The 14233-nt window shown below is 35.2% G+C and overlaps 1 protein-coding gene across 15 annotated transcripts in view; it reads right to left on the bottom strand.

The window, feature by feature from the left end:
• Window positions 1-14233, bottom strand: part of LOC105486943 (SRY-box transcription factor 6) — an 806217-nt gene that overhangs the window by 453134 nt on the left and 338850 nt on the right. Inside the window, exon 1 of one of the 15 annotated variants that reach the window (XM_024794516.2) lies at window positions 2019-3245. The exons of 11 other annotated variants lie outside the window; for them this stretch is intronic. In XM_024794516.2, the coding sequence (XP_024650284.2) occupies window positions 2019-2023 (5 nt within the window). In that variant the 5' untranslated portion in view covers window positions 2024-3245. Of the gene's footprint in view, window positions 1-2018; window positions 3246-14233 lie in introns of those variants that run through there. 3 more of the 15 variants (XM_024794511.2, XM_024794531.2, XM_024794539.2) reach the window with 3 other exon arrangements.

The raw sequence follows: 14233 nt of genomic DNA, 5'->3' as shown, positions 1-14233 counted from the left end.
GTACGTATAGTATGATCCAATCTTGCAGAACATTTTTTCATTTGCTCAACAACGATTTTTTGAGTACCTTCTATAAGCCGGACACTATTTTGGGCACCAAAGAGAGGGCAGTAAACAAGCTAGTCATGTTCTTCCTTCTCATACATACATAGATAAAAGACTTATATGAAATATAACAAAATATTACTAGGAAGTAAATTTCATTATGAAAGAAAAAGGTAAAATTATAAGTTATTTTATTTCCTCCTTTATGATTAAATATAGTCTCAAATTTCTAAATACTTTCTGAATGGTGCCAAAAATAAACCATGGACTTTATATTGATCTAAACATTATAGCCCATATGTGTTTTGTTATATATGTGTTTGCATAAATAATAATTTGCAGTCTTACAATATTCTGCCAAATGTGTATTGCATTTTTCAATTATATACCAATTTTTATGTCTCATAACACCTAATGAAATTGAATAACATTGGATCCCTTTCTACAACTACAAAATCTAGGGAAAAGAACAGTTAACTAATTTACCACACTAGAAATACTGTTTAAATTGTAAATTATAACAATGCATATGAAAGTATCTCACACAGTACCTGGACAAAGAAAGGCTTGCAGATTCTGGATCCTATGCTAATACCTTCCCAGTTATGCTGGAGTTTGTTGTTGTTGTTGCTGTTGTTTGTTGTTTGTTTTTGACAGGGCAAAAAATCTCCATTTATTTAAAATGGAGCTTTAATAGTTACCAAAAAAAGTCTTATCTGAATCCCAGACCCTACCACGACTACCAGGTGTTAGCTTTATTCCATCTCCCCTCAACCACTAAAATGATCAGCAAACAAGTTAGACTTTTTTTTTTATAATGTTTTTCCAGTCTTCTTTTGATTTCAGTATTTATATTTAAACCATGTAGAAAATGGCAGCTGTCTACCTCTAATTAGTCAAGTTGTCTTGGGCAAGTCATTTCAACTTTCCAGTCTCACTTTTTAAATTTTTCAAAGATAAGATTTGGACTAGGAGACCTCAAAAGTCATTAAGCTCTAAAGTTTCATTATATTACTTTAAGTCTATAAGGTATCTTAATAAATCAAAGGAACACAGCTTCTCAAAAGAATAAAGGCCACCGCAATAGGATGGTTGGCTAGAACAAGAAAACAAAGACCAAGGATTAAAAGAGAATTTGAAAATCTCCCCAACCCCCTGGACCAAGTCCAGCTTCAATCACATAAAGGTTGTTTTGGGACTATAGAAAAGAATAAATATGAAGGTTTCTCAAATCATCAAGAGATGATGTTTTTGCTTAGAAAGAAAAAGTACACTTGTTCCTATACACTCTCTAGTTCTTAAAACATACATACACACATCACCAACAACAATGCCCCTAAATGTTTTAATATTGATATGGAAGGAAAATACAAATCACTCATTTTGCTGAAATAAAGTATTTTAAACCTAGAAAGGGTGATTTCGTTTTGAGGGTTTAAAAAAAAAAAAAACCACTGTATTCACTCTTTTTCTATTGCCTCCTCTGTATACAAACCCCCAATAGCTCTTAAATTTGTGGCATTTTCTTATGTACATAGAGAAAAATTTGTATTGCTATTGCAGCAACATCTAAACAGTTTCCTGTAAACTTTCAGTGATGGAAGTCATAGAATTTATGATAAAATCCCATAGAGTGGTGAAACAAATTTCTTTCATATTTATCATTCATTTTATTCAGTGTGCATTTGAAGGAAAACCTTTTAAGAACACCAATAATGTGAGAAAGCTACAACAACTAAATTTATTGTTAAGTATCACATCATTGGTCCTCCTGGGAGTTCAGGAAGAAAGCTTAAATCACATTTCCTAACACATTGGAGAGTTTCCCAGAGATGTGATGGCCCACAGAGGCAAACCATCCAAAGCATACTGGAATCTCAGAGATGGTGACAAAGAAATATCGCTTTGTTTAATAAAAGCAGACTAGAGTTACCCTTTCAATTTTTTTTAACAAAATACAAACTCTCTCTTACCCCATTTTTCTTCGTTCCTTCCTCCACCCACTCCTGTTTCACCTGACTAAACTGTAGGTATTTGTTCCATCACCTGACTTAGGGGCTGGCTAGAAATATTAGGAAAAAAAAAACAATCTACTATTGTTACATGAGACAACAACCTTTCATGTCCTTGAAGCTCACCATGACCTTTCATCTTTCCTATCCCCAATGGTCTCTCCTAACAACTAAAACTACACTCAGTTGGGCTGAATTCCAGATTGTCATAAAAAGAACCCTGTCTTTTCAAAACAAAACCAATTTTTACACCAAGGTGGGGGAGAAACACAAGTCCATTGTTCCCTCACAGATGGAAGTTGGAGTTACTAAGGCAACTGCTCTAATCCTCCTTTTTACCACCTTTTTCACATCACTGGCCTATCAAGTATGCTACCTTTTAACTCATAAGCTCAAAAGCTGGTAGTCTAACTGGCTGCCCTAATTAGCTACGATTTTCACACTACAGACAACATGATGAGCTAATCGAAATTTGCAAAATAATGACGTACCTCCAGCAAATATTCCTCCTCCTGAGGCCCAGTCTTAGAATAACAATAATGAGACCATTATTAGAGAAGGGCATTAAAATGCTGCACTGCTGCTAAACAGAGAACTTAATTGTTCTGGTCTTGTCCATTGAATCAACAACCTATTGTTGTGGACTTGAAAAATAAAGGACTGGAGAATGGGTGCCATGATGATTGGTCTGTGCGGCCATACCAGCACTCTGTAGAATTGTTTTCTTTTGAAACTCTTGATGGACTAGTAGTTTTGTTTAAAAGTAACATAAAAGGCGATTGTCTGGATAAAAAGTCCTATTTATTGAAATCCTTAGAAGCAGTTGCATGGATTTGTTCGTGACCCCTGAGACAAAAACATAGTGACCATAATAACACCATTTGTAGAGAGCCCTGTTACCACTGCCTACAGTAACATAAGATAAGAGACAGTCTTTTCTAACTACAGTTGGAAGGAAGGAAGTACTTCTGAGCAGAAAACAAGAATGATAAAAGGTCAAATACTGGATAAAGCTCATTAATAATTGAAAAGGAGACTTTAAAAAATAATGCTAATTTAAGAATTCTGTACAATTGCTAAAGATTCAAGCACATGTAAAAAGGCACACAGCTTGTTTTTTCTTTTCTTTTCCCACTTTTGAGCTTCTTTGGTTAAGAAAAAGAATTAAAATAGAATTATTATTAAATAACTAAAGCAAGATGTCTCAGGATAACCTGGAGAACAAGAAAATAATTATTCTTATGGTCATCCCCAATCTTTATTGAGAATAACAAAATACTGAAGTTAAAGGTTAACTAGTGTAGGATTCTTAGCTGTAGAAAAGCACTGTTTACACACTGTAAAAGTGTCTTCCATATGGGGCCATAGTACATGTTTTCTGTAAAGTCAAACCAAGATTTTAGTGTTGAATTGTGGGGAAGGGACGTACTTTTGCTGTTAGAGGGTATTTGGGGTGAGGGTCTGTTTGTTTTTTACCAAGTAAAATCTGCATTATATAAAAATGTATTAAATTGTAAATAAGACCCCTTGCTTCATTCAAACTGTGCTTTGCTTCAGTTATCTTCATCTTGTTAGGCTAAATTAATTAACAATCTCAATGTTGCACACTTTCTCTTTTCATTACATCAAATACTGGCCAGTATATTAAGAAAGCCCTCACCATGGGAATTCTGCAACACTACTGCTAAGAAGAGTTTCTGTGTATCAATGTAACAATATTCATTTCATAAGCATTTATTAAATGTACTTTTACTGTTAACAACCAATTAAGCACCTAAATTCTTAACATGTTATCAATTGAAAACCATTTTTTCAAAAAGCAAAACTAAACTAAAAGTTGCAAGATACTTTAAAAAGGAAAAATAAATCACATTGTATGGCCACAACCAGGTTTCACCATCAACTTTACCTAAAATAAGAAGAAACACATGAAAATTTGACAGGTATGTTTTCATGGATACAAGACAGTATTGCATAAAAGGTTTAAAAGACACACCCCAAGCCGTTCGTTCTGCTCCTTGCTGTGGAATGTTTAACATGATAAATAGGATGATTAGAATTTCATTGGTAAATCCCATTATTTTAAATCTATAAGAATGAAATGTTTTAAACTCTTTTGTAAGTTTCCTTTTCAATCTGAAACTCTGTGGCATCTAGAATTATGCAAATGGACAAAACACTAAAGCTCTTTTTAATCTTTTCCTTGATCAACCAGTGCTTCTTTCTCCAATCACAGCTTTGTGTGTGATATCTTTCTGCTAGCATTTCTTATTTAATTAAAACAGACACTGACAGAAGGACATGGATTAGTACTGTAATGATGCATTTACTTAGATTAATCGGAGGCTCCTTTTAGAGTAATGGCTTAAACAAAGAACAAAAGGAAATTGTTATGAAACAGCCTTTTATCCCAGGCAAAGGTCGCATTATGAGCTTTTTAATTTTGTCAGCTTCTGTTATACTCTGCCTTGCTAGTGGAACATGAGAAGTGCTTTTACCCCCAATAAAGCCAGTTATTATAAAAACAGCCATTAAAGCTGCAAATTAAAATGTCTGATTTTTAAAACAGGTTACTTAGCTTTCAGAATATCCTAATTAGCATGTTGTACATTGTTGTGAGGAAAAGAAGACTAAATGCTAATGACCTACCGCCAGGTGACCACACTGCTGTGCACAATAATAAGGACCTTTCCAAGTAATATGATGAATTAACCAAGTACAGGTCCCCCATCTAACACCCCTTCTCCAAATACAGCTTCAGATGAATGGAGGGCCTGACTGTTTGGATGTGTTCAGTAGGGCCCTACTTCTGTCCAGAAGACTTTCAGCCAGCTACTTTTTATATAATCACTAAAAGGCAGACTTCTTTCTATTACAAAAGAAAGTAAATGAAATAGCAATACTATATACAGTCTGAAGTTAGAAAAGGCAACAGTCATTTGACTGCAAAGCACAACGAATTAAAGAACCATGCCCCAACAAAACCAACTCTTTGCCTCTTTTCATCCAACCTTCCCCAACCTATCCCTCTCCCCACCGCCTCTTTAATAAGTTGAGCTTGCAGAGTATAAATGGAGCTAAGGTTTGAAAGCTTAGTCTTTTTTCATAGCACTGATTTTTACACCATGTTGTCTTTAACCAGCTGAAAGGTAAATCAAGTTTCCTTTTTCTAAATGTTGTTTTTGCCTTCTGTTTACTGACTACATCCACTGCTACTTCTCCTTAGTCAAAACTACTCTTGACAAAGGATATATTGTCCTTTGCATTTCCTACTGTATGAACTTACCTCGATTACTTGCCTACTTCTAGGTATTTTCTGCTTTATCTTTCTTTATGGACTAAATGATTCTGTGCCCCACTATACATTAGGTTAATATGTGGACTAGATGGAAAATATCTCCACAATTCCCCATAGAGAAAACATAATCCACTTTAAGTCTCACACAAATACTCCTGAGTAGCTTGCTCTAGAAATTTCTTGAAACCAACAGGATATATTTTCATTGGAACAAGAAATCACTGAGGATCATCAGTGCCATCTATCCCACGGACTCATTTGAAAAGGAGTATTATTTGAGGTTGTATCAATTATCTACAGCCACAAGAATGCACAGGTTTAACCAACCCAAAACTTAGTGGCTTAAATCAGTAAGTTTTTTTTTTTAGTTTATGCATCTGTAGGTCAGCTGGACATTTCTCTGGTTTTAGTTGAGTTCACTAACATATCTTGTGGTTGGCCTTGGCTGGGACAACTGGTATAACTCAACTCTGTTTCATATGTCTCATTCCCCAACAGGCTAGCCCAGGATTGTTCTTCTATAGTGAGAGAAAAGAGCAAGAGTGTGAACAGAAATGTACAAGTGCTTTTACAAGCCTCTACCTGTGTCACATAAGCTAACATCCCATTGGCCAATGTAAGCTAAATGACTGATCTCAGAGTCCAGTCATGAGGACAAATGCCCTATCAATATTGGAAGGGAACCGCAAAGTTTTAGGGCAAAGGTCATAAATAGAAGGAAGGATGAAGAAGAACTGGGACCTTTAAAGTATTCAGTCTTAGCAAAGAGGCCAAGGTCATTTGATGACTCCCAAAGTTCATCAGCAGAAGCTTCTGTTTTGTTCCATTTTAAATAATGCTGTCTACACAGCCACTCAAAATCAATGTCATTTTTATTTTAATAAGTGAGAAAAATTCTTTAAAAGATAGTTAACAAACAACCCCATCACACCTTATCTCCATTGACTTCCAATTTAAAAATTACAACTATTAAGCTAATCCTAAAATGTGACCTATACAAGTTCACCATTTATTTTTGTGTACTGAATTATTGTGAATCAGATATACCTTAATAAGAGGTTTCAAAACTACAAACATTTTTGTCTCAGATGCTTCCCTTCCACTGACAGAAGCAGCTAAGTTTGAGGAGCTATCTAATGGATACTAGACCCAGAATTTTGTTCATTACTATATCTTAGAGAGTACAGACAGTTTTATTCCACAGAATACCAGAAAACAGTATTTCACACCCCCTTACAACAGCAGATATAGCCACAATAGCAGTGTTTAAAAATAAAAATTCTTTTGAAGTCCAATCCCTATCACTTACGTCTCTATTGTTCCTCCAAGAACTTTGTCTGTGAAAAAGTAATGCAAAGAAAATTGGCCTGAGGATACTACATGAGAAGGTGCCCTAGAATAAGATGATTAAGAAGCTAATTTTAAGCTTTGCAAATTTTCTGTTTCTACAAAAGATAAATGAGGAAAGTATCCATGATGATTGCACCAGTTTCCCAAAGTTAATCTAACAGTCCCTACATATAGCTTTAGAGATATATCTCAAGCCAGTTACCAGTCTTTCCACTCACAGACACACATCCAACAGGAATAGGAGTGATTACTGGGCAGAATTCCTAACCCCTATGGCAAGGGAAATACTATCCTGTAGCACTACTCAACAATTATCCCTCTGAGCAATTAAAATAACCAATGAAGTGGGTCTCCAAAAGGAGCCTTCAGCCATTCCTTCATTTGAGCCAGCACTGACAATGAGGTTGCCAAAGCTGGCACTAATACCCGAGGAACAAGAAATAAAGGCCAGCAAAGCTCAATCTTGCATCCAAAGATATTAAAAAGGAAACTAAATGACACGGAGAAGACGTTCTTAAGAATTACCTAATTAATGCAGAAAGGAAAAAAATAAATAACATAATAAAATCATTTGTATTCCCTTTTCATTTTTTCCACATTCCTTTACAACTTATTTTAATAATAATTTTGTTTTAAAGCAAAGCCCCGGGTGATGGTTTGCCTTTTATAAATAAGAATGATAACAGGCAATAATGCAATTTGTCCTATTTTTCTAGTGTTTTGATCAATCAACTCCTCTCACCTGGTCTTTAGTAAGTATCAATTACTAAAGCAGTGATTCAAGGTCATGGAAAAGAGCAAAGCTAATAGGTCCATATAAAAATCAAGGCTAGCATTGTGCCCTCGTTAACACTGCATTCTAAACAAACAATAAGTCCATGTTCAGAGAGCTGTACTAATTCTTCTCAAAGGAAGCAACTTAGGTTCGACTCAAAATTTCCTTTAAAAGTCTCCTTGCTTTGACAGAGAGGCAAAGAGAAACAAAAGTGCTTGCATATCAGAAAAGGAAAGGACCATAAAGAACAAAGACAGAAAAGGAAAGCTCAAACTCCTTAAGAACGTTGTCTCTACAGATCCATTCACTTGATTCTATCATTTCACACATATATATTTCACATGCATACATATATCTCATGTGGTACATAGTATATGCTTAAAAGCTGTGTTGATTAAAATTATCATACAATTAGAAGAACAGATAAGAACAGAAAAAAAGTAAGCATACTGTCTTAAAAGAACTTATATCACCAGTCACATCAGATATTTAGGAAGCCCCAAGTTTAGAGTTTCTAACATTTGTTTTAAACTATTTTTTACAGGATGACAGGATGAAATGAGATGAAACATGGGTCAAATAACATGTGAAGCAACACCTACCTCCCCAGATTTTTTTTTTTTTTTCCCAGAGAGATATGGTCTCACTAAGTTACACAGGCTGGCCTTGAACTCCTGTGCTCAAGTAGTCTTCCTGCCTCAGGCTCCCTAGCAGTTGAGACTACAGGCACACACCACCTCCCAGCCTGATGTTTTATAGAGATAAAAATATGACTAAAACTAACCCCAAGGAAAGGCTCAGAAGAAGAATGATGTCATAAATGGCTCAATGCAACCAATGGGGTAATTGTGGGACCTGAAGGAGAAGTCCTACCCTCTTGCCTTTATAAAGGACATTTGGTACATAAACGGACTAAAGTATTTAAGTCTCAGATCACCTTTAACTTTGGTGCAAGAGCCTTCTTCTCTGTTCATTTAACACCTTCTTTGATAATATCTTCTCTAACCAATGCCATCAACTTGCTATCTTCTTAATTCCAATGGATTAAACCATAGGCCTGCCAAAAACTAGTCAAAGATAATCACCAAAATAATTGCATTGCTATGACAGAGGCTTATGGCAACAACCTCCATTCTTTACCAACATTTTCTCTATCCCCAACTTTCTTCTTGCAGTCCCCTAACCAAAAAAAAAAAAAAAGGCAGAGGGCTAGAGGGAAACAGCTATGTTTATGTTTCAAAATTCTTTAAAGATAAAAATATTTTTCCTCCCAGTTAAGAGTTTTAACTTAAATTAATTGCAAATGCCTCTAGGAAAGGTAATATCATGAGTTCCTTCCACACTAAGATAGATATATATGACTCTGAATGCATTTTATAAGGCTAGAATACCTATCCTTGATTCTAAAATAAAATAGACACACTAGAAGAAGAGAAAATTACTGACTAATCATGAACACAGTTACAAGCATCCTTTAAATTTTAACTAATTCTATAGTGTAAATGAAAATCCACTGAGAACAAATAGGTTTTGTCACGGTTATCCTACATGGTTCAGAAAATCTACCAATAATACCATATTCACAGATTAAAGAAGAATAACTCTATAAGCATCCCAACAGATGCAATAGATACAAGATAAAACCTACCAAAAACTGTATAGTTATTGGTAAAATTTAGGATGCATTGCCATCAAAGACAGAAACAATGTCTTCCCTCAGCTTTAAAAAAAAAAAAAAAAAAAAAAAAAAAAAAAAAGAAAAGCTTCAGGTTAATTTTAAATAGAGTAACTCAAGGCCAAGAGGAAGACTATCTAAAATAAGGCCCAAATATATAGAAAACCAAAAATCACATGTTCTCCCTTATATGTGGAATCTAAAACAACTGAACTCAATAGAAGCAGAAAGCAGTAGGTGGTTACCAGAGGTTGGGTGGGAATGGGGAGGAATAGGGAGATGTTGGTTAAAGGGTACAAAGTTGCAATTAGGCAGGAGGAACACATGGTAAGTATTTAAGGTGATGGATATGTTAGTTTGATTCTACCATTCCACATGTATACATTTCACATGCATACATATATTACAGTGTATCCCGTAAATACATATGATTATAATTTGCCCAAAAACTAAATAAATTTAAAAAGCTTTTAAATCTTAAATGAGTTTTTAAAAATAAAATAATAAAATAATGCCCAAATAGCAGTTCTGACCCAAAAAAACATAAGACACACCAGGGCTTCCCCAAGTGCTTGTGTAGGTCATGACAAGCTCTTTGTGGTGGGAAATATTTATTATTTAACATTAAGTAAAAAACAAAGAACACACAATGACATCTATGATATAACTGCAGTTACATTAAATTAGTTTTTAAAAGGGGCAGGCACAATGGCTTATGCTTGTAACACTGACACTTTGGGAGACCGAGGCGGGAAGACTGCTTGAGCCCAGGAGTTCGAGACTAGCCTGGGCAATGAAGCAAAATCTCATCTCTACAAAAAAAACAAAGAAAATTAGCCAGGCGTGGTGGTGTGCGCCTATAATTCCAGCTACTTGGGGGAGCTGAGATTGGAGGATCACTTGGGCCTGGGAGGTCGAGACTGCAGTGAGTCATGATCATGCCACTGCACTCCAGCCTGGGCAACAGAGCGAGAACCTGTTTCAAAAAAAAAAAAAAAAAAAGATATGAACAAGGACTGGAAATAAGCAGCTAAAAATGAAAACAGATGACATACTGTGGAAGTGTATGAGAGGTTTTATCTTTTTTCTTGTTGTTTTAACATAAGTTTTAATCAAAAATTTAAAAAAGGTGCATGTGACTACTATGTGATACTCTCCTATGAACAATTTAGGGTACCCAGGGGAGATAGTGAGTGACTGAAAAAAAAAAAAAGAAAAAGAAAAATCACCACATAGAAGGGTTAAAGGAACAGGAAAGGGATAGTGTCAGAGAAGGCTCTTCCAAGGAGGAATTTTATCCATTTTGAATTTATTTGGTCTTGGTTGTAAATTTGGGGTCATTTGAGGAAAGGGGAAATTCTACACAATGACTGATAGTAAAACTGTAAAATCCACTACCTCTGAGAAACTCCACCCATATAACTAAGTGTGCATGCTATTCCAAATGTGCTGTTGTCTGCGTGGACTTTCAAAGGTTAATTGGCCTTTGCAATTTTGACTTAATTTTAAAATTGTTCTAATGAGGCCCTTACTCTCATAAACTAGTTAGCACCCCAATCTTTTCCTAATGAAAGTATCAACACCCAAGGGACTTAAATCTGAGGCTCTTATAACTGAGAGACATATCTATAAGGGCTAGGGAAAAAACTGCCAACTTAAGACCCTGGCACTTAAGACTTGCCAGGTAAAAAAGACAAAATTTCATTGAGAATATATATCTTTTAATTTCATGGATTAAAAAAAACAGGATCTTATTTTAATGTCGGGATTTTTAAGTAATAAAATCTTACTACAAAATGGTCCAGCCTGTGCTTAAGAGAGAGAATTAAACTATCAACCTAGTCTTTACATGCATATTTCAATATAAAAACACAAACAAAATGCAGACCTCCTAAAAGAGCAAGAAATATAAATTAAAAACATTACTCCTTTAAAAGTGACTAAACAAAGTCAAGCAGAATTTGCACAGCTATATTTGGAGAATAAATTTTCTTTCAAATCCAGATTATGTTTTCTAGGTGGACAGCAAAATTTGTCCTACAATATTCATTTTTGTTTTGTTTTCTAAACTAGTGAGATCTCTAGTTTGAAGCAAATCCATTAACAATTACACATTAATGAAAAGGATTAACATGCAAAAATGTCACAAGCAGAGAATATTTCTTCAGAGCGTAGGCAGATAAAGTACTCTCTCCAATTCCTGTTGAACTTGTATATCTAAGAAAAATATCTAATTGCTATAAATAAGTGAATATCAAAAATATAAGCACATTTCAACTTCTTTCATTTAGGAAAAAGGAAAACTACATACAGAAGGCTATAGAAATTCAATAAATTTGTTCTATTTTCAAAATAATGTAAACTAAAAGTCTGTATTTTATCTATTTATATAATCTCATTTGCATTTTATTCCTTGACAATGCTAATAACATTATTTCAGCTAAAACTATACTTGTTTAAACAGTAACACATTTCATCATAAAACTCATATTCCTTTATGCTCATGAAAAGTAAACTAGAAAAAATTGCAAATATTAGGTGAGACAATGGACATTAAAATATTTCTCCAAATCAGGTATATCCATATACGCATCCACCATAACAGTTGTGCAGTTATGCAACTTTGGCTGTACGCATTACAACACTTAGTTGTGTAAGTGATAAAAAAACAACTCAAAGTAGTTTTTTTAAATCAAAAAACAATTTGTCAGTTGGGCACCATGGCATGTGCCTGCAGTCCCAGCTACTCAGGAGGCTAAGGCAGGAGGATCACTTAAGCCTGGATGACCTCAGACCAGCCTGGGCAATACTGTGAGACCCCCATCTCTAACAAATAAATAAGTAAACCAACAGGCAAACAAAAAATAATTTATTGGTTCACTTAATTGAAAAGGCCTGCCTTCTAACACACCTGGACTCGGTATTAAAATGGTATAATTAGGAAATTGGTTTTTCTCCTTCTCTCTCTCAGGCAGGCTCTCCCCTTTCAGTGACAAAGATGACTATCAGAAGCTCAAGGTTAGAAACCTCAGTAGAAAGACAGTGCTTCCTTCCCAATAATTCCAGGAAATATCCCAGGATTGAGTCTCACTGGCCTGGCGAGGATAACATGTTTATTTCCGAACCAACCACTGTTGCCAGGAGTATCAAATGCCCACTCCCTATGACTTGGGAGGATAAAGGCAGTTCCATCTCAACCACAGGTACCAAAAGTGAAAGAAGGGTTGTTCCCCAAAAGAAAACCAGAACAAATGCTGCATAGTGAAAACACTAAACAGCATAATTCATAAGAGTTTCTTTGGACAATAATTATTACAGTGAGGGAACTTCAGAGGAAAAATATAAAAACAATTGCAAACTTCATTTAATAGCAGTTGCACAGCAAAAACAACTTTGAATTGTTTCTAGTAGTCCCAAAACGGGGACAAAAAACATGAATCCAGGAATTCTTAAGGCAAATGAGAATAAAAGTATTCTTTATTCGACAATTTTTGTCCCTTCTCTTACTTCAGAGACAGCTACTCCAAATAATCATTCCATCATCCCCTTTAAGTCTAAATTCTTAGAACTCTTGCAAAGATTTACAGAGGCCTAGCTACCCATCTCTAAAAATTTATTTTCATGGATCCTCAAGTAATATAAAAACTGCTTAAAGGCCACTATAAACATTAATGAGGATCCCATATAACTTAATTCATTTATTTTAATTTGTATCTGAAAAGACTTCTACTTTTTTTTTTTTTTTTTTTTCAGATGGAGTTTCGCTCTTGTGGCCCAGGCTGGAGTGCAGTGGCGTGATCTCCGCTCACTGTAACCTCCACATCCTGGATTCAAGCGATTCTCCAGCCTCAGCCTCCCAAGTAACTAGGATTACAGGCACCTGCCACCATGTCTGGCTAATTTTTGTATTTTCAGTGGAGACAGGATTTCGTCATGTTGACCAGGCTGGTCTCAAACTCCTGACCTCAGGTGATCTGCCCACCTCGGCCTCCAAAGTGCTGGGATTACAGGCATGAGCCACCGCGCCCAGCCAACTTCTATACTTTTAAATGCGTATACCACAAAAGTCTAACATTTTTTGGCCATTAATATCTTGGATTGAGTATAGTCACCCAATTCTTTACCGAAAGGAGAGTTTTATATGAGGGACTGGAAGGAGAACATAAATGCAAAAGAAGCCTGGGGAAACTAAACTGGAAAGCCATTAAAGGAAAGAATGGCTGAGGTACCAAAAACAATATTCATTTATGTCAAATTCATTCACACATTCATTTTATGCATACGTTTAGAGCACTGACAATGAGCAAACTATCGTGCTACAGATGATACAAAGAAACATGTCATGGTCCCCACTCCTCCAAAATCATAACTGGCAGCGGGAGAGAAGAAGCATGAGCAGTGATAATGAGAGTGACATGCCAATTCCTTCTTTTTGTTTCCCCCCACCAAAAGCTCCAGATTTTGTTCAGGTCGCAGGATAAATAACACACTTCACATTCTTCAAAAACGTTTCATTTAACTCATCTGCAAATTCAAGAAACTACTTTTTGCCTAACTCTCAGGATAACAAGAAAATAGTAAAAGCTAGCAGCACATATAAGAAAAGCTAAATGTAAGAAGAGCAATGCAAATTTGGCAAATTATGAAAAGAATTGGGAATATGGAAATTTGCAGAATTTTTAATTAATTCCCTCAGTAATTATAAGCTGAGTGCTTCCTGAACAATGGGCATTATATATGGTCATGTAGTAAGATGGATTAGACTTAATATCCCTGCAAGTTTAAAAAAAAAAAAACACAAAACTTTCATCAGAAACTAGTGTTAGTAAAAGGACTGTTCACAAAAATTACTAAAAAGATAAATTGTGACAAGAACAAAAAGAGAGAGACAAAATGCTATGGGAGTTCACATCATAGAAGCGAGATCACAGAAGACTACAAGTAGCTAGGCCTTGAAAGATGGATGAAATTCCTACAAGTAAGTATGTTCAACAGAAGTATTCCAGGTACAAGAAATTACATGAAATATATCAAGAAAATACAAACTGCTTCTATGTCAGTTCCAAAATATCTATAGA

Source organism: Macaca nemestrina, chromosome 12, assembly GCF_043159975.1.
Source record: "Macaca nemestrina isolate mMacNem1 chromosome 12, mMacNem.hap1, whole genome shotgun sequence".
NCBI lineage: Eukaryota > Metazoa > Chordata > Mammalia > Primates > Cercopithecidae > Macaca > Macaca nemestrina.
This window is presented reverse-complemented; position numbering and strand designations above follow the sequence as displayed.